General features: G+C 40.1%; 1 protein-coding gene across 2 annotated transcripts in view; it reads left to right on the top strand.

Annotated features, from left to right (window-relative positions):
* PTPRB (protein tyrosine phosphatase receptor type B) overlaps nt 1–19,709 on the top strand; it is a 157,063-nt gene that overhangs the window by 86,733 nt on the left and 50,621 nt on the right. For both annotated transcript variants that reach the window (XM_020990256.2, XM_020990257.2), the window contains 7 exons: nt 2,886–3,149; nt 5,218–5,481; nt 8,546–8,809; nt 10,771–11,040; nt 12,011–12,274; nt 14,984–15,247; nt 16,906–17,187. In XM_020990256.2, the coding sequence (XP_020845915.1) occupies nt 2,886–3,149; nt 5,218–5,481; nt 8,546–8,809; nt 10,771–11,040; nt 12,011–12,274; nt 14,984–15,247; nt 16,906–17,187 (1,872 nt within the window). The remainder of the gene's footprint in view (nt 1–2,885; nt 3,150–5,217; nt 5,482–8,545; nt 8,810–10,770; nt 11,041–12,010; nt 12,275–14,983; nt 15,248–16,905; nt 17,188–19,709) is intronic.

Raw genomic sequence — 19,709 nt, 5'->3', positions numbered from 1 at the left:
AGGAATAGGAATGGGAACGGGGTTGGGAATGGGCATAGGGATGGAGATGGGGATGGGCAAGGGCATGGGGATGGGGATGGGGATGGGGACCAGATAAGTTATTTTATTTCAGTGTTGAGAAGTCATATGAAACTCCCAAATTAGAAAACTGTCAAAGTAGGCAGGCATCTTCTTGGAAGCTCATAGTTTTAGAGTTGTCTAGAGCACAAATTGATTAAGTCACTTCCTTAGGGTCACTCAACTAATATATAGCAGTCAAGTCACACAAATGTCAAGATGAAATTTTGACAAAAATAGTTTGTATTCTGACAATAAGAGCAACATCTTAGAGCTCATGATTCATTGAAAAGAGAACAACTGGATTTGGAGAACTGGAGAGCTGAATGATTGCTACTTACTACCTGAGTTACCTCAAGCAAATCGCTTAACCTCTCTGTGCCTCAGTTTCCTGATCTGTAAAATAAAAAGTTGGGCTAAATGATATCTAAAGGCTCTTCCAGTTCTAAATTTGTAACACTATGTGTGCTCTCCAACACAATGAGAAAAGAAAATTAACCATCATCTTACACAACAAGCTAACCTTCCAAGATACGGAGATGCAAAGCAACAGCCTCTGACCTTAAGAATTTTCTATTAAGTGATAAATGGCTTGTACACATACATTCTGAAGAAGAGATACTTGTCCCCTGCCTCCAAGTCCCTTCTCTGAGCATATACCAAATATAGATAGAAAAGGAGATTCAGACTGATGATATGGCCACACTTAGCTGAGAGCTTAGTAGGCCAAATCTGGCCTCATTCTCCTTGGCAATGTGGCTTTGCTTTAATCATCTGTAATTAGTACATTGCATAAATAATCTTCCTAAGTTGGCATCAACTTTGCATAAAATCTTTCTTCCTGAAATGTAGGTCAATCCTTCATGAAATAAATACCTTGCTGTTGCCATATGATTAAGAGCCTTAGAACTCATTAATAATCTTTATTGAGTACCTACAACGTGCAATAAGCACTGAGTTTACAAAGATGTGGTACTGAGCATACAATACATAAAAGATAAATTAAAATAAAAATAAATAAAACAAATAATAAATTAAAGTTAAATTTTAAATTATTTTTATTTACATATAAATGTTCATATTGTCTTCTTGAAGGCGAGGACTGTTTTGTTTTTGTCTTTGTATCTGCAGCACCCGGCACAATGCCTGGCAGATTGTAGGTGCTTAATAAATGCTTATTGATTGATTGAATGTCCAACATCATGTGTTAAGTGCTAATTGGATAGCATGGGTGCTACAGGTGTTCAAAGAAAGAGGTCTACTGTATATAGCTTAAGTTTTTGGGTTTTTTTTTTAAGATACCCTTCATTAAAAGGAGCCTACAAGCCGTCAACCCTTTCACTGGCATGGCTCATACTTCAAGGTCTTCTGACTTCAAACATCACTTTTTTCTACCCCACAGCACTGTATGGGTCAGATACTATCTTAGATGCTGGGGACACAGAAGCAAGTTGCAAGGGCAGGTGACAAACATTTACTAAGTGCTTACTATGTGCCTAGCACTGTGATAAGTGCAGGGGATGGAAATACAAGCAAAACAAAACAAACACAAAACAATCCCTTGCCCCCAAGGAGCTTACATTCTAATGGGAGAAGAAAACATTGGGGGTGGAGGGCAGGGAGGGACAGAATGATGCAGTCCTTTCCCTGGAGGAGTTTACAACCTAAAAGAGTACACATGATATGTACCCAAATGTTCAGAGGAAAGGATGCTTATCCCAGTCCTAAAGGCTCAGCACACAGTAAGGGAGATGGAAAATGATTAAATGCCCTCACACGGATTAGAGCTTTGTGCACCAAATATGGCTTCATACTACTTGCTGCTCTTACTTCCTTTTAACCATTTGTAATGAACATATTTTTTAAAAATATTAATTGTATAATAGTCTATGGCTGGATCTTTTTTATAGTTCTAAACATAAAATTATAATAGCTTTAATATTGTACAACATGTCTCAGATAGACAGATGCCTACTGCAAAACAATAGAGTTTAGTAACCATGAGTTACCAGTTACCAGATTTAGATCCATTGAGATTCTAGCATTTCCATCACCATCATTTTCATTAACATTAATTACCAATTAAGAATTTTAATACTCATTCACATGCACGGTGTTGTGATAGGTATCCTATGGGGGCTATTAAAACAGTCTGGTCAAACAAGCAATTAAACTGAGTAGGTGCATTAGAAAGAGTCCGAGAGTCTGGGTTCAAATCCTGGCTCTGCCCCTTACTACTGCCCCACTTTAAGATTCAGGTATCATTCCCTACTACCTCAAAATTCAGCACTTAGTGAATAGACTTCAGGGTCTTAGGGGGAAAGCAGCATTTCTGTGCTGCCCCTGGTTTCCCACTAGGGTCTACTTACTCTATTCAAAGCAGCTCTGCCGTCCCACAGCTGCTATCGTGGCCCCAGGTGCCCTAACTCTCTATTCATAATCCCTGTTATTTCCTAGCTCAGCCCCTCTGCCACCTTGGATAAGTCACTTAACCTCTCTTGGCTTGTTTTCTTACCTGTCCAAAGAGGATATTTCACAATAAGTTTCCATCTCTAAATCTATGATCCTCGCTAATTTCATTCAAGTGTCACTTCGCCAGTATCAATGAGTCATAGTAATAATCCATATCTTCTAGTAGTTTAAGTTCATAACTAATACGAAATTAAGGGCTGAAAGCTACCTAGTAAAGGTCAACTATCGTAGCCTCTTTATTTTATAAATTGAAAGACTTGGGATGGAAGTGGACAGCTGGACAAATCTAGACCCTTGTCTGTAATTTGTTTCTCTTCAGAATCCCTAAACTTCTAACGACTCTCACTCTCTTTCAGTGCCCTCAAAAGTTCAGGGACTTACTATTAGCAACTCTGCCATGAGTGACCATTTGAAAGTATCCTGGCTGCATGCCACTGGAGATTTTGATCAATACGTGGTTGTCATCACCAACAAGAATAATTCCGTCCAAACCAAGATCATCCCTAAGACTGAAAATGAATGCATCTTTGGAAATCTTGTCCCCGGGCGTCTATACAGTGTCACCGTTAGTACCAAGAGTGGAAATTATGAAGCCAGTGAGCGGATGAATAAGAGAACAAGTAAGTTGATTAACTCAGAATTTTGGTTCTGAGCTCATAGACTGGCCTCAATCTTTGGGGGTTTCTCAGCACTAATAATCTTTAACTCGTGTCCCCAACAGAACTCCCCCTGGGAATATCATAAATGTGACTTGTGTCAAATGAGATAATGCTTATAAAGTAGTAATCACAGTGACCAGTACATTGTAGATGCTCAATAAATGCTTGTTCTTGCCCTTTCCTGATCCTACTCCCTTCTATACTGCTACCCCTACAACTCCGAGGCTTAGAGCATCAGATAATATATGCAAAGCACTTTGCAAACCTTAGAGTGCTATATAAATCTTAACTACTGTTATTGTTGTTATGTCATTTCAGTCATGTCTGACTCTGTGAGCCCTTTTGAGGTTTTCTTGGCAAAGATACTAGAGTGGTTCTTCTCTAGCTCATTTCACAGATGAGGAAACTGAGGCGAGCGGGGTTAAATGACTTGCCCAGGGTCACACAGCTAGTAAGTGTTTGAGGCTGGATTTGAACTCAGGAAGATGAGTCTTCCTGACTCCAGGGCCAGTGCTCTAGCTACTGTGCTACCTAGCTGCCTTTAGTTTAATTACTTTCTTGTTAAAGTTAACGTTCAGTTTTTAAAACCCATAAATAGTGGGAATTCGTCATTTCACGTTCAGTGGTTATAAGATCACAGAGCCACAGCCGCCATGGTGGTCCTGGGCACCTTAACTCTCTAGTCACAATCCAAGTTCTTAGCTCAGCTCTCTCTCTGATTGCTGTCTCTCTGCTACCTCTCTGACTGCTGTCTCTCTGCTGTTTCAGCAGTTCAGTCATTCTCCGATGACTGGTTCCTGCTCTCCTCATGGCTCCCCAGCCACAAACAACCAATCCACATTCATTAAGCACTTACTGTGTGCCAGGCATTAGAGCCTGGGAAGTTTCAGAAGCAGCTCAGCCCCTAGAAGCTTCCCGTGGCTGCACAGGGAGAAAGCAATTGCCTGCCAGACAGTCATATTCTTCCCATTAACTTCCAGCCTGGCTGACATAATGGCATTTTACAATTCTATGATGCTAAAAAATTAAGCGCACAAGATCTCCTTTCATGAAAATCAGCAGATTTTTAATAACACCTTACAGATTGCTGTGCTTAATTGTACATGAGGAATGTTAAGTGGTAGTTGGAGGGAATCTGGATTTATTTTTGCAAGCACACTTAATAAGGCAGCATGGATTGTTGGAGAAAGTGCTAGGCCTGGACTCAGGAAGACCTGGTTTTAAATCCCACCTTGTCACTAACTAGCTGCAAATCACCTTGCCTCAGCCTCAGTTTACTCATCTGTGCAATGTACTTCACAAGGTCGCTATGTGGATCAGATGAAATAATGCATGTAAAGAGCTGTGTAAAACTTTTTAGAGCAAATCTAACTCCCAAGTGTGGAAACTCCCACCACAAATGCAGATGGAAACTGTTCTGTAATGATTGTCTGTTCAGTAAATGATTGTCCTTGAGAGTTGCCTAGGGCACTGAAAGGTTAGATGACTTGTCCAAAGTCACATACCTTGTGTGAAAGTCAGGACTTGAACCTAACTCTTCTTGACTCCAGGCTAACTCTCTATCCACCATTTCACATGTCCTCTCTAAAAGTCAATTACTATTGCTATTACACTTCTACGAATACAATTCTTAAACAAATTTTGTAATAGCAATAACAACTAGCATCTCTATTGAGGTTTGCAAGGTGCTTTATAAATTATGTCTCATTTGATCCTCACAACAAACCTGGGAGGTAGGCTGATATTATCCCCACTTTACAGATGAGGAAACTGAGGCAAACAGAGATTAATTAAGTGACTTGCCCGGGATTGCACAGCTAGGAAGTATCTAAGACAGGATTTCCTGACTCCAAGGCATTCAGTACACTGAGTCACCCAGCTGCCTAGCTACACACCATGATGGATCATTTTTTTTAGGTACTTGAATACTTTGATAGCTCTGTCCACGTGACTAGATTCTCCACTAAGCCCATCAGTTCAATGCTTCCATTTCTCATTGAGTTATTCTAAAATTCTCCATTCCCTGCAGTCCCAGAGTCTGTGAAAGAGTTAGCGCTGCGTAATAGGAGTACGGAAGAGCTGCATGTCACCTGGGTGCGGGCTGACGGAGATGTTGATCAGTATGAGATTCAGCTTTGCTTCAATGATGTGAAGGTCCTTCCTTCCCTTCACCTTGTAAATACTGCAACTGAGTATCGGTTCACATCCCTAACCCCGGGCCGTCTGTACAAGATTCTCGTTTTGACAATCAGCGGAGATGCACAAAAGTCAGCCTTCATTGAGGGCTTAACAGGTAATTAAAAGTATAGTTCTTCAATGTGAACAGGCCAAGAGAATAGACATAGCATAATTACAATAGATGTCTAAGGTTACTTGGTTCCACCTTTGAAGGAAGAGAGGAGATGTTACTTGGGCTGAGAATCTAGGGCCCAAATTAGAGAAATTTCACTTTTTAATTCATTTTCTTTCTTTAGATTGAATTCAATACAGTAAACTTAAAAGGACCTTCATGAAACACAATATTGAGCAGGGTTTCCATGGAAATAGTTAATAATGTCATCATCTACTAAAAGGCATTATCTCAAGTTTAGTAATCCTATTCCAAGCTTCAGTTGTGCCATGACCTCGGAGGGCTGACTGACTTAGGATGCATCACTTTGTCTGACTATAAAGCAAATATGAAAATAGCAATTTAACTATTGTAGTAAAATGGTTTAACAGCCTAGGAGGAAAGCTGGGTTGTGTGTGAAATGCAATATTATCTCCCATATGGAGGAACGGGTAATTCAGGGTCAGATTTCATCAGCAGGGGTATAAACAAAATGCCTGAGGCTAGTAGCTGCTAGGTTTTAGAGGTGGGGAGGCTAAGAAAGAGCAGAGATATATGGTGAAAGTTCTATTGCTTGCTTACCCTTTCCACTCTACATCCTGTGCTAATCCCCTATCATCACAAGCTTTCCTTAGCAATACAGTTATCCCTTCACAGAAGTTAGGGGCACAGTGCCCCCACGATCTGGAAAATCTGTGTAAAATTTGTTGACCCTCCCTTTATACCAGAGAAGGAGTCTCAATTTTTTTCTTTTACTTTCATGGGGTATTTACAGTACCTTATTGTAAAATTTGGGTTAAGTATTTGGTCATACGTTCTTTGTCATCTGCAAACCTTCACATATCATCTGTGGCTTTGGCAAAACTCTCCCAAAATTCCCATTTAATTTTTTATGCCAATCCTAGATATATTGACACCTCAATGGGGAAAGTCACAATGTAGGAGGGATAACTATATAATTTGTTGGACCATTTATTTTAAATAAACCTACTACAGCATGGTACTTCTGCATTTCCACCAAAGCCCAAGTCAGGACTAAGTGCCCTATGACCAGAAGATTGAGGAAACATAATTTTAAAAGAATCAGGATCAAGATCATGGTCTAGGTCAACTAAAGGGTATTTAGGGGCATTAATCAAGAAGAGATCAGATAAAGAGAGGAGTTGATGTTTGCCCTTCACCTGACACTTTGAGGAAAATTCTATGATTCTGTGAAGAGAAGATGGACAAGTAGATCAGGAAATGAATGGAAAAACAGGGTGAAGTATGTTTTTAATAGTATTTTTAATTAAATATAAAGACAATTTTTAATATAAATTTCAAAAAAAAAATTTGAGTTCCAAATTTTCTCCCTTCCCTTTCTCCTCTTGCCCTCTCCCCTTAAGATGGCAAGCAATTTTATATAGGTTATATATGTGCAATCATGTAAAACATATTTCCATATCAGTCATGCTGTGAAAAAAGAAACAGAAAGGGTGAAGTTCTAAAAAGAAAATGACTGATCAAAGGATAGCCTTGTTATTGTTGTTTTTTAAATGTGCCAAAAGTCTTTTTAAGCCATTAAAAAAGGCCATTTCATTTTAAAGTTCCTCGTTTCAAAGGCCCAGGTTCTCTTTGAGTGTCAATTTGAAACCTGGTAGGGAAAACAATGTACTCAGCCTACTCCCAGGATGTAGTCCAACCTGAGTAATACAAGCAAAGGGGTGAAATGTCATGACAAATCTTACTAGACAATAGAGAAACTGGCACTTGTCTGGAATAAATGGATGGGGCCCTAGGAGGTCTGAAAATAAAGGAGGTTTGCTTGCATGAAGTAAAGGTCTCTTCCACGTAGCTGCCTTTGCCTTCAGTACACCCCAGATTCCCCTGGACTGGCCAAAGGAATGTGATTACTCTTGCTACTAAGAATTTGAGCTTCTGATCTCTGAGTCTCCCTTCCTTCCCATGCCCGCATCTACTCTTCATCTAAACTTCACTGCCAACGTAAGAGGGAGCATGGCACAATAGAGAGAGTACTTATCTAGGTGGAACAATGGATGGGGGGTCGGATGTAGAGTCTGGAAAACCTGGGTTCAAATGCCCTCCTAGACATTTACTGTGTGACCCTAAGTGAGTCATTTAATCTGTCTTCATTCCTCCATCTATAAAATGGAAATAATTATAGCCCCTGACTCCAAGGGTTGGTGCAAGGGTCAAATGATGTAATTGGCTTAAAGAACCCTACAGACCTTAGAGTGCTATATAAATGCTTCTTGTTGTTGTCTGGAAACTCCAGCTCTGCCAATCACTGCCTGCATGACCTGGGAGAGCCATAATGACATAGTGTGAACGGAGAGCTGGCCTTGTGGACAGAAGACCTGGATTTGAGGCCTGCCTGTGACCAATATTGGCTGTATGATCCTGGACAGCTCATTTAACCTCTCAGTGCTCTAGGCTATGCTAAGATGATAAGTTACAGAGAAGGTATCAACCTAAATTGGAAGAGGGAGTTTCCCCATCTGGAAGTTCCCATTATCAATGAATTCACAGGTCCTATCTCTTTCCCTATGACCTTGGACCAGTCATTTCTCTCTGGAACTCAGTGTCTTCATCCCTAAGATTAAGGGGTTGGCCTAAGTGACCTCTAACATCCCCTCCATCTCTAAATCTATGATATTATAAAGTCAAGCAAAAAAGCCAGATCTAGTCAGCCAAACCTGCTATCTTTTTTTGTTGTTTGTTTATTTATTTTTTAGGCAATTGGGGTTACGTGACTTGCCCAGGGTCACACAGCTAATAAGTGTCAAGTGTTTGGTCTGAGGCCAGATTTGAACTCAAGTCCTCCTGACTTCAGAGCCGGTGCTGTATCTACTGTACCACCTAGCATCCCCCTCTAAACCTGCTATCTTTACTTGGGTTCCTACAGTGGACCTGAGAATCTCAGGAGGCCAAGCAACATGTAAAAACTTTGGGTCGAAAATGTTCCCAGTGAATTATCAAAGTTATCTCTTTCCATTTTTCTTCTTTTTCATTTTTCTTTTTTCTTTAGCTCCCAGTCCTGTAAAAAATATACATGTTTCTCCTAATGGGATGACAGACAGCCTGAAAGTAAACTGGACACCTGGTGGAGGAGACGTGGATTCGTACACAGTGACAGCCTTTAGGCAGAACCATAAAATCGATTCACAGACCATCCCCAAGCGTATCAATGAACACACATTTCACAAATTAGAAGCAGGGGAAGTGTACCAGATTGTGGTGGAATCTATCAGTGGCTCCTTGAGTAACCAGGTGGAAACCCTGGGTCGAACAGGTAAGCGTCAAAATGGACAGAGGATCTAAAATAATATTACCAGATCACTTATGGTGGGAAACTGGTCCACAAAGCATTCTTTAACAATCCCAAAGTTTAATAAAATCACAAAACATCTAAATGTACAGAAGGTAAATTATGCAATTTAAAAATGGATTTAAAATTTATTACAATGACAAGAATAATTCCCTCTTATACCTATCCCTTTGTGTTTTTCCTTATTGTTGGAAATTGTATAGAAGAGATGGAAATTTAATTGTAAGAATCATGTGGTTCAATGAAAATATGAATGGATTATTAGTGCCCAGATGAATTCTGATTATATTTTTACCTGTCAAAGATGACAGAAATTGAGGCTCTGATAATAATTCATGTTGTAAACTGCAGGTGTTTTTAAATATTCTTCATAGTTGAAGAATAATTTTCACGGAGGTAAAAGTTTGTATCTGTTACACACACATATCACAGTTAAAGATAAATTAGCTAACAGCCACAATAAAGAAAGAGCAAGTATCCAAATCTAGGAATTATATATCTATTTCATATCATAGTATAGCATGTTATGTTATACTATACTATATTATGTTATATATCATATTACTTATTAATTATACTTCATATTTCTATTTTCAAGTTTATCAATTTGAACTAAATGGTTTCTGAGATTCATTTCAACTCTAATATTCAATGATTAGCTGATCCACTTCTTGTTACTAATTCGTTCAAACAGATTTATGCCTTGATTAGCACCCTGCTTAAATAGAAATGTGTTTGCATTTCACAAGTTTTGCCTTTCACACCTCGATATGTCTTGAAATTCTAAGAGCTCACTTGTACAACTTACCTTGAGAACAGAAGTGTAACAAGAAGCACAATTCATTCATTCCTTCAATAAACCTTAAATACTAACTTACTCATTATTCATAGCTAGCGTTAAACTTTAGTTAGAACCTAGAGATTGGATAGAATTCTAGTCTCAAAAACCTTCAGGCCCCAGGTTTTTCACCAGTTCTCCAATATTTATCAGCACCATTCTCTCTTTCTTCTCCTCAGTAGTCTAAGTCTGTGTCTAGACACAGAGTGAAATAGAGAACTGAAGCAGTTATCCAAGTAATTTAGGCCCAGAACCACTTTCTCTAAAGCCCTTCTCATATGTAGATACTTCACAGGATTGTTTATGGGGGAAATGTTTTATAATTTTAAAGTACCATGTGAGCAGATGGTTATTGTCTTTGGTTTTTTTGTTCATCTAGATCAGAGGTTTCCAAACTTATTTGGTCTACCACCCCCTTTTCAAAAAAAAAATATTGCTCAGCACCCCCTGGGAAATCTTTAACCCTTAATTTTTTTTAAAAATGTGTGTCATCTTAAAAAAAATGAAACATTTTAAAATGACACACATTAAATTTAATAATTTATTATAAATTTGTAGGTTTTTTACTGCATTGAAATTTTGATGGCACAATACTGTGTGATATAACCATATAGTATTGTACTGTAAACAAGTCATCACACACACATGTTCCTGCCGATGCATGATGGGCTTCCCACCAATGCATGATACCCTTGCCTGCCAACACTCGCTTGTTAAGACATGTTCGGGTACTTAACCACTGATTGGTTATTACTTGCATTTTGTGTGTTTATTTGGAAACTTATGTAATCGCCATGACTTTAACTGTTGTGTAACAACATGACAGATGAAATATGTACAAATGATTTTTCAAATTTTTCTTCTCTTCTTTCCTTATGCTTCCACTGCCCCCTTGTTTTTATTCAATGCCCCCCAATTGCACCCAAGGTTACTACTGCCCCCCTGGATTGTTCCAGTCCTTCCCAAGGAGTGGTATTGCCCACTTTGGGCACCTCTGATAGTCAAATTTTTTTTTCAATTAATCATTATGCCCTAGAAGATCTAACCTGATCTGATTTCCCTTCCCTTTTGTTGCTGATATTTGCAGTGCCTGCATCTGTCCAGGGATTATATGCCGATAATGCATACAGTAGTCACTCACTGATAGTGAATTGGCAAGGAGCAGCTGGTATGGCGGAAAGATATGATATCCTACTTCTAAATGAAGAAGGGACGCTTCTGAGCAACAAATCGGAGCTGGCTTCAGTAAAGCAACACAAATTTGAAGATTTAATCCCAGGAAAGAAGTACAAGATACAAATACTCACTGTCAGTGGAGGTCTCTTCAGTGTTAGGGCTGAAACTGAAGGTCGGACAGGTAATTAAAATGGGGCAGCTATGTGGCACAATGGATAGAGTTCTGGGCCTGGAGTCAGGAAGACTCATCTTCCTGAGTTCAAATCTGGCCTCAGACACTTACTAGCTGTATGACCCTGGGCAAGTCACTTCATCCTGTTTGCCTCAGTTTCACCTTCTGTAAAATAAGCTGGAGAAGGAAATGGCAAACCGCTGCAATATCTTTGCCAAGAAAACCCTAAATAGGGTCACGAAGATTCAGACACCACTGAATAACAACAATCTTTTTTTTCATCCTAGCCTGAGAATCAGGAAAACCAGAGTTCAAGTCTCTCACTGACACATTTCTAAAATTAAAATTGTTCATGGGAGGCGGTATTGAGTAGTGACTAGAGAGTAGGTCTTCATGCCAGGAAGATCTGGATTCAAGTCTAGCCTCTGAAACCTACTGGCTGTAGGACCCTAAGGAAGTTATTTAACCTCTCAAAGCTGTAGACCACTCTCCAGGACTATAAGTTGCAGAAAATGTGTTTGTGGAGCAAGATTCCTTTTCCAGGGCTTCCTTTTCTCATTGAAAAGTCAGAGGCCCAGTGTCCATTCCCTCTTAAAAAGCTTGGTTGCAGTGGGCTGATATTTTGGTCCCTGGCAACTCTTAAAGACCACCCAAGAAGGTGTAAAGGTGTAACATGGGAAAGTCAGGAATGAGTGTCTGAAACAACCTCGTAATTTAGGATGCATATGTAATTAAAGAGCTTTAGGAGACACGAATGTGCAGAATATCTTCTCATGCTTTAACAGTGAAGGGAAGGCCCACACCTACAAGGCCATTGTGTGGATATTTAATGATTGGCATTCAGTTGTGATTGATATTAGGGTTAGGGTTAGATCTTCCTGGCTTCAAAACCCACTGTCTCTTCACTATCACCACCCTGCCTCCCAATGGGTATTTATGACTTTGGTATTCTAACAATCTTTCCAATTCATGATCCCAGTCCCAGCAGCTGTAACCAATCTGAGGATCACGGAGAATTCCACCAGCCACCTAGCGTTCACCTGGACCACCTCTGAAGGAGAGCTCAACTGGTACAACATCTTCCTGTACAACCCAGACAAGACGCTTCAGGAGCGAGCCAAGGTGGAGCCTGGAGTTCAGTCCTGTGCTTTTCAGAACCTGATGCAAGGCAGAATGTACAAAATGGTGATTGTGACACATAGTGGGGAGCTTTCAAATGAGTCATTTATATTTGGTAGAACAGGTAAGGACCCCCTTTCTCCCCCCCCCTACCAAAGCAGCAACATACAATAAGCAAAGTGTTGATGAACTTACCATTTCTTCACTGGCATGTGCTTCAGTCCTCAGAGAATATCTGGTAGATGACATCATAGTACATATAACTATATATATATATATATATACTATATATATATATATATATATACATATATATATATATCATATATATATATACACACACACACACACACACAATAATATATATATATGTATATGTGTGTGTGTGTGTGATGGCGCGTTTGATTGTGTGTATATATATTTAAAGAAAAAGATAAATAACTCTTTTCCCCAACCCTGAATATAGATATACTATGGCCTTTGGGGATTTAGGTGGGCAGAACTGTGATTTTATTGGCAGAAGGATTCCCAGTGAAAAAACTCCTTCTACCAATGCACATTTATAACTGGTCTGCCCTTGTTTTCACACCCATCACGTGTCTATTATTGTTGTTGTTCAGTTGTTTTTCAGTCATGTCTGACTCTTTATCAAAGTCCTTTGAGTTTTTCTTGGCTAAGATACTGGAGTGGTTTTGCCATGTTCTTCTGCAGCTCATTTTACAGATGAGGAAACTGAGGCCAACAGGGAGGAGTGACTCACCCAGAGTCACACAGCTAGTAAATGTCTGAGGCCAGATTTGAACTCAGGAAGATGAGTCTTCCTGACTCCAGGCCCAGAGCTCTATCTGCTGTGCTATCTAGTTGCTCCAATAGGTGTCAGAGACTAGACTGAAACTCAGGTCTTCCTGGCTCTGAGGCCAGATCTCTATCAGCTATCCTATGGTGTGGTAGCCTTAGTTCATATATTCTCTGTCTCTCTGTCTGTCTCTCTTTCTCCATATACATATAAACACACATACATACACATATGCCTGTATGTATATATGCATGCAGACATATATGCATAAAACCAAACATATATACACATAGATATAGATATATGTTGATATATATCTACATCTATCTATATGTATGTGTTCGTGTGTATATATATATATTGTGTACATATATAGTACACATATAACATGTATGCATGTATATACAGACATATGCACACATGTATGTGTGTGCACACATACATACACATTATATATAACATATATGTACACATATTATGTGTGTGTGTGTGTGTGTGTGTGTGTGTGTGTGTGTGTGTGTGTGTATATATATATCTCCTCCTTTTTTTGTCACTCTCCCAGTCTTTCTGACTCTAGCTGGTTGCCACTCCAGTATTTTAGTTTAAAATGAATCAACCTTTACTGATATTCTCAGGCACTCTCTGATTCATTGTTACCAGGCCTCTCCCCTCCCCTCCTCTTCCCATGTATCTTCGTTCCTGTTTTCCATCAGCACAATAGGTGGAGAGGAGGGAAGCCAAGGGAAGAGAGGACACAACATGGGAAGGCCAGAGATGAGTGTCTGAAACAGCCTTGTGACTGAGGACACTTACATAATTGAAGAGCTTTAGGAGACACAGATGTGCCGGACATATTCTCATGTTTTATTGGAGGATCTGTCTATCCTGTGATTACTAACTAATAAAGACTGACTCCACTCATACACTCCAACTGGGGGTACATACTGACTCATTTTTCCCCTGCTACTTCTATCCCCCCTCTATTTGGGGGTGTGAAAGTGGGAGATGGGCCTTATCTTAGGAGCAGCTAGGTAGCACAGTGGATAGACTGAAGTCCGGAAGCCCTGCGTTTGAATCCAACCTCAGACACTTATTAGCTATATGACCCTGGGTAAGTCCCAACCTCTCTTTGCCTCAGTTTCCTCAACTGTAAAATGAGGATAATAACAGCCTCTACCTCACAGGGTTGTTGTGAGAGCCAAATAGAATAACTATGTGTAAAGCACAGTGCCTACAGCACAGTAAGGACTAGAAAGAAGCTTATTTCCTCATCCTTCAGTTAGGTAGGTAATAGTTTGTATGTTGTGATTTCAGATGCTTGTAAAAGGGTCCAAAAGAAAAGTTCCCCCTAAGAAAATTTCTTTTCTAAATTTGAAAAGGATGTGGAGGTGGGTAGGAAATCATTATGTTCCATTGCTGAAAGATAAATGGTGGGGCTATTTTTAATTTTTAATTTCACTCAGTTGATATATGGTTTTTATTTCACTGAATTAACCAGATGTTTTGCTCAAAGAGAGAGAAAGCCTTTCATTTCTGCAACTGGTGATAACTATGAAGGGTAAATGCCCCTGAGAAAGGTGACAAATTCACACTAGAGTATAAATGGCTGATAATAAGCCCTGTCCTGACTGTTGAGCTAATAACAGGTTTTGATAAGGGACAGAGTAAAGAAGGGAGCTCAGTGATCCCTGAGTGTCTGCAGAGTAGCTAAAATAGAAGCAGAGGAACTCAGAAAGGGAAGACTGAAGAAATAAAGACAAACTTCACTTGCTGCATACTTTTCTCTTGGGTAGACCCTGTCTGAAAATTCAGCTTGATTTGGATTAAACAGTTAAGATGCAGAGTAAAGTCAGTGTGTATGTAGTATGTTTAGAGGTTATGTTTCTTCTCTCAATACACCCATATGTACCTAAATTCTGACTTGAGGAGGAAAGATCAAAACATCTGCCACTCAAGCTAAACTTGAAGCATGTGGTCCCAGAAGCCTTTGTTGAGCACTGTTGTACACTCAGGAGTGATTTTCCCTTTTTGCTTCAGTCCCAGCCCCAGTGAACAATCTCAAAGGATCCAATCAGAACATGACAGACAGCCTCTGGTTCACCTGGAGCCCTGCCCCTGGGGATCTAGATTCTTATGAACTGATTCTTTACAACCCCAATGGCACACAGAAGGAAAACTGGAAAGCAAAAGACCTCACAGAGAAGCATTTCCATAGCCTTGTTCCTGGGAGAAAGTATACTCTAAGTGTGGTGACTCATAGCGGTGACCTCACCAATACCATCACTGCTGAGAGCAGAACAGGTAAGATGTTCAGCCGCCATGATCCAGGTGTCCAGCTGTCCAAAATGGAACCACCATATGAGACATTTGGAAGTTCTTTGGAGATAGGATTGTGATCATATGAATACTTATGGGGATAAGGACTGAACCTGTGATTTCACTGGCATAGGGAGCCCACAGATCAAAAAAATCTCTCTCTCCCGATACAGACTGGCACCTTTTCTTCTGATCTTAAAGAATTGTCTTAGGCACTGAGAATTTAAGTGATTTACCAAGAGTCACAGAGGTATATATCAGAGTCTCAACTTGAATTCAGGTCTTCTGGATACTGAAGCTATCTACACACTACTCCCCACAGACTCTCATTAAATTTTGATTTAAAACTTGACAAACAAGAAAATCATGGGTGCACTACTCAGAATCAACCCAGTTTACATTTTGATAATACCAGTCCTGCACAGTCTCACACCAGCTTACCTTTCTAGACTTATTTCTCATTACTTCCTATAATCACACACCATATTCCGGAAGAATCGGCCACTTCCCTGAACTTGGGGATTACGTCTCCCATCTTTGTGCAGGCTATATTCCATGATGTAAATAGCAATTATTTTTGGTTTGGCCAGAAACTCTGAGGGTCTTCCCCTCCCATATTGATTGTTTTTTCTTTTTTGAAGAGGCCATTCTCTGCTTCATTTCTTATTAAACCTTAATCACTGAATGAGTGTTGCTTCAGTCAAAATGAGACCTATAAAGACCTTAGCTTGAAAAGGCCAAGGTCTCCACTGAATCCTGGGCATCTCTAGTCGTCCTGATTCATATCTGGCCGCTGGACCCAGATGGCTCCAGAGGAGAAAGTAAGGCTGATGACTTTGCTCAGTCCTCCCTCACTTAAATCAGTTCACTTGCATGTCATGGCATCAACCTCCTTGATGTCATGGTTTTCTTCAAGAATGAAGGACAAATGGGGGCAGCTAGGTGGCACAGTGGATAGAGCACTAGCTCTGAAGTCAGGATGACCTGAGTTCAAATCCGGCCTCAGACCAGACACTTGACACTTAATAGCTGTGTGACCCTGGGTAAGTCACTTAAACTCAATTGCCTAAAAAAATTAACAAAAAGAATGAAGGACAAACAACCCCATGCCTAGAATAATCTGCTTCTTCCTCACCTCCACCTCTTGGAATCTTTAGTTTTCTTTAAGGTTCAGCTCAGGTGCCACCTCCTACAGGAAGCCTTTCCTGCTTCCCTCTATTAGCTAGTATTTTTTTTCCTCCTCAAATTATGTTGTACTTACTCTCCTGTGTTAAGTGCAGAATGTAAGCCACTAGAGGGTATGGTTCAATTTCTAGTCCCATAGCACTTTTCAATAGTGGAGTCAAGCCAATAACCATTTATTAAGTACCTACTATGTGCCAGGCACTATGTTAAGTGCTGGTGATACAAACAAAGGAATGATACAATCCGTATCCTTGAGGAGCTCACAATCTAATGGACGAGACAATGCATAAAAGAAGCTAAATATTAATATTAATCAATATTAATAACTCCTTGTCAGAATGGGACTATAAATATGAGGTGTAATAGGAGACGTATAAGAAAAGTCATATTTTGTGACATTTAGACCCAACATGTAACTTATAAAACCCACGAAATTCTTCACTTTCTTTTCTATTCAGCACCAAGGCCTCCCAGTACTTTGTCCTTTGCTGATGTGGCAAACACCTCCCTGGCCATCACATGGCTGGGTCCACCAGATTGGACAGACTATGATGACTTTGAGCTGCAATGGTTTCCAAGAGACCAACTCACCATCTTCAACCCCTACAGTAACAGAAAATCAAAGGGGCGCATTGTGTACGGTCTTCATCCAGGGCGGTTCTATCAGTTCAATGTCAGGACTGTCAGTGGCGAATCATGGAAAACCTACAGCCAACCCATTTCTGGAACAGTGAGGACAAGTACGTCATTTGGGGGACCAGAGGTTCTCAGGAGGTGGGAGTAGGAGGTAGAGGGGCCATTTGATCAATTCAGTGGTGCTTACTCTAAATCTCATGTTTGGCTTATGGAGGATTGGCTTTGAATTCATGTGGAAAACAATATGAGTTACCTGTCTCTTTTTATATCTGCCATGATACTAAAAATAATCCACTCTGTGATCAGAATCCTTGAAAGACTGATATGGGCTTTGCAAAACATTGGCATCTGCTTTCTTTAAGAGAAATTTTTCTTAAATGCTTCCTTCCTTTCTTTCCTTTCTTTCCATCTTTTTTCCTTTCTTCTTCTTCCTTCCTTCCTTCCCTTCTTTCCAACAAAATGCCTTGTCTTTCTTATCTTTGTTTCTTAGAATGGTGGTTAATTTCATAAAGTGTAATGGATTCATGAGACATATTCAACATCATGACCCAGTAGATAGGAGGCCACTCAATGCAAGGAAAAGAAGATTCTGAGTGAGAAGACCTTAGTTCAAATTCCAGCACTATAATTTACTATCTGTGTGACCCAGGGCAAGTTGCTTAATCTCTCTGGGTCTTGGTTTCCTCAAGTATAAAATGAAGAAGCTGGCAGCAGTGATCGCTAAGGTCCTTTTCAGCTCTAAATATGATGTTTCACTTAGTAGGGAGAGGGAGAGGAGGCGGGGGACAGAGAGAGAGAGAGAGAGAGAGAGAGAGAGAGAGAGAGAGAGAGAGAGAGAGAGAGAGAGAGAGAGAGAGAGAGAGAGAGAGAATGAATCAGGGCAGCCCCTAGAGAAAGTAAGTAGTCACCTATATAATGTGTCTTCTGGGACACTAAAAACTCACCTAACCACGGTGCCTGAAAGTTCAACCACTAGTTTTGTTACTTATGTCCTTTTTAACATCACCCATTCATTCATGTCAACGGGGAAAATGAAAGCCCTTTTATTTACCTCCTATTCTCTGCCCTTGAGGTCAATGACTGTGTCTTAAACCTCTACTGTATCCTCAGAGTATACTGCATGCTAGGTATTGATTGTCTGGTTAGCTGAGAAAGGTAAGAATGGGATCCGGGAATTGTTAGGGGCATTGAGCATGTTTTCATAGAAACAAAGCTTCTACTCTTTTTACTTAGATATTTTCAAGACCTCTGATCGATGAAGTATTGTAAAGCAATTTGTAAAGTCAGTTAATAGTGAGTGAACTAGTAACTGAAAGGTCTTTGTGTCTGATAGAGAATGACCTTTAATGCTGGCTAGGGCTGAACAGTATGGGCAAAAGACAGGGGGAAGAGGCTAAAAGCCAGTATTTTCCAACAGTGGTTTCAAATTCAAATAGAAATGGTGCTTAACTGTACATAAGGATTTCTGCAGGCTGGGCCTCATATTGACTTAGAAACCTATGTATTGTTATTTACATTTTGCTATATTTATTTTTATTCTTTCTGTTAAATACTTCCCAATTACATTTTAATCTGGTTTGGGTGGCACTTGGGAGTATTGGGGACTGCACACTGCCCCAGACCCAGCGTTGTTTTAATCAATCACCTGGATACTGGAACAAAGAACTAATTCTCTTTGCAAGTGATATCGTTTGCAGGGGATGCTAATCTAGGGGAAACGTTTTACTCCTCTGAGATTGTTATGAAAGATGCAGGATGACTAGACATGTACAGTGATGGGGGCAGAGGAGAAGGAAGGATTATAACATCATAGGTCTAGGGTTAGAAGGGACCAAAAAGGCTACTGAACCCAACCTCCTCATTTCACATATGTGGAAACTGAGGAACAAAGAGGTTAAGTGACTTATCCAGGGTAACACTGACAGAAAGTTCCCAAGGCAGGATTTAAACTCAGATGTTTCTAACTCCAGGTTTAAAGCTTTATCTACTGCTCTACCCTAACTGGGTCTAGGGGTTCACGTTTGGGAATAGAGTTCAATTTTGTAGTCGCCTACATTGCCAGTGGGGCGACTACGTGGCTTGGATAGAGGGTCAGGCATGGAGTCAGGAAGACTCATGTTTTTTAGTTCAAATTCAGCCTCAGACACTTTAGCTGTGTAACTCTGGGCAAGTCACCTAACCCTGTTTGCCCCAGTTTCTTCATCTATAAAAATGAGTTATAGAAGGAAATGGCAAACCACTCCAGTATCTTTGCCAAGAAAACCCCAAATGGGGTCACGAAGAGTTGGACAGGACTGAACAACAACAGTATTGTCAGTGGTGTTCATCCAATGCCCCCACAGCTTGATTATTCAATTCGACAAGCCAGGAACTGTGCACCAATAAGGAAATACAAAACGTCATTCCCATAGATTCTAAAAATTGGGTGGGGGGGGGGTCAGGAAGATCTACTGCTTGAAGATGGTTGTATTTGAACAGAATGAGTGGAGCCCAGGATTTCAAGAGACAAAAGTAAAGAGATGGGAGATAGGATGTCATGTATAGAGAATGAATAAGCCAGTTTGCCTGGAACAGAGGGTATATGAGAGCAATTCACTTGAAACTAGTGAACCAGATCATGAAGGGC

The sequence above is a fragment of the Phascolarctos cinereus genome, unplaced genomic scaffold, assembly GCF_003287225.1.
Source record: "Phascolarctos cinereus isolate Bilbo 61053 unplaced genomic scaffold, phaCin_HiC Scaffold_1;HRSCAF=81, whole genome shotgun sequence".
NCBI classification, from domain to species: Eukaryota; Metazoa; Chordata; class Mammalia; order Diprotodontia; family Phascolarctidae; genus Phascolarctos; species Phascolarctos cinereus.
The sequence above is the reverse complement of the archived record's forward strand: the minus strand, read 5'-3'. Positions and strand labels throughout refer to the sequence as shown.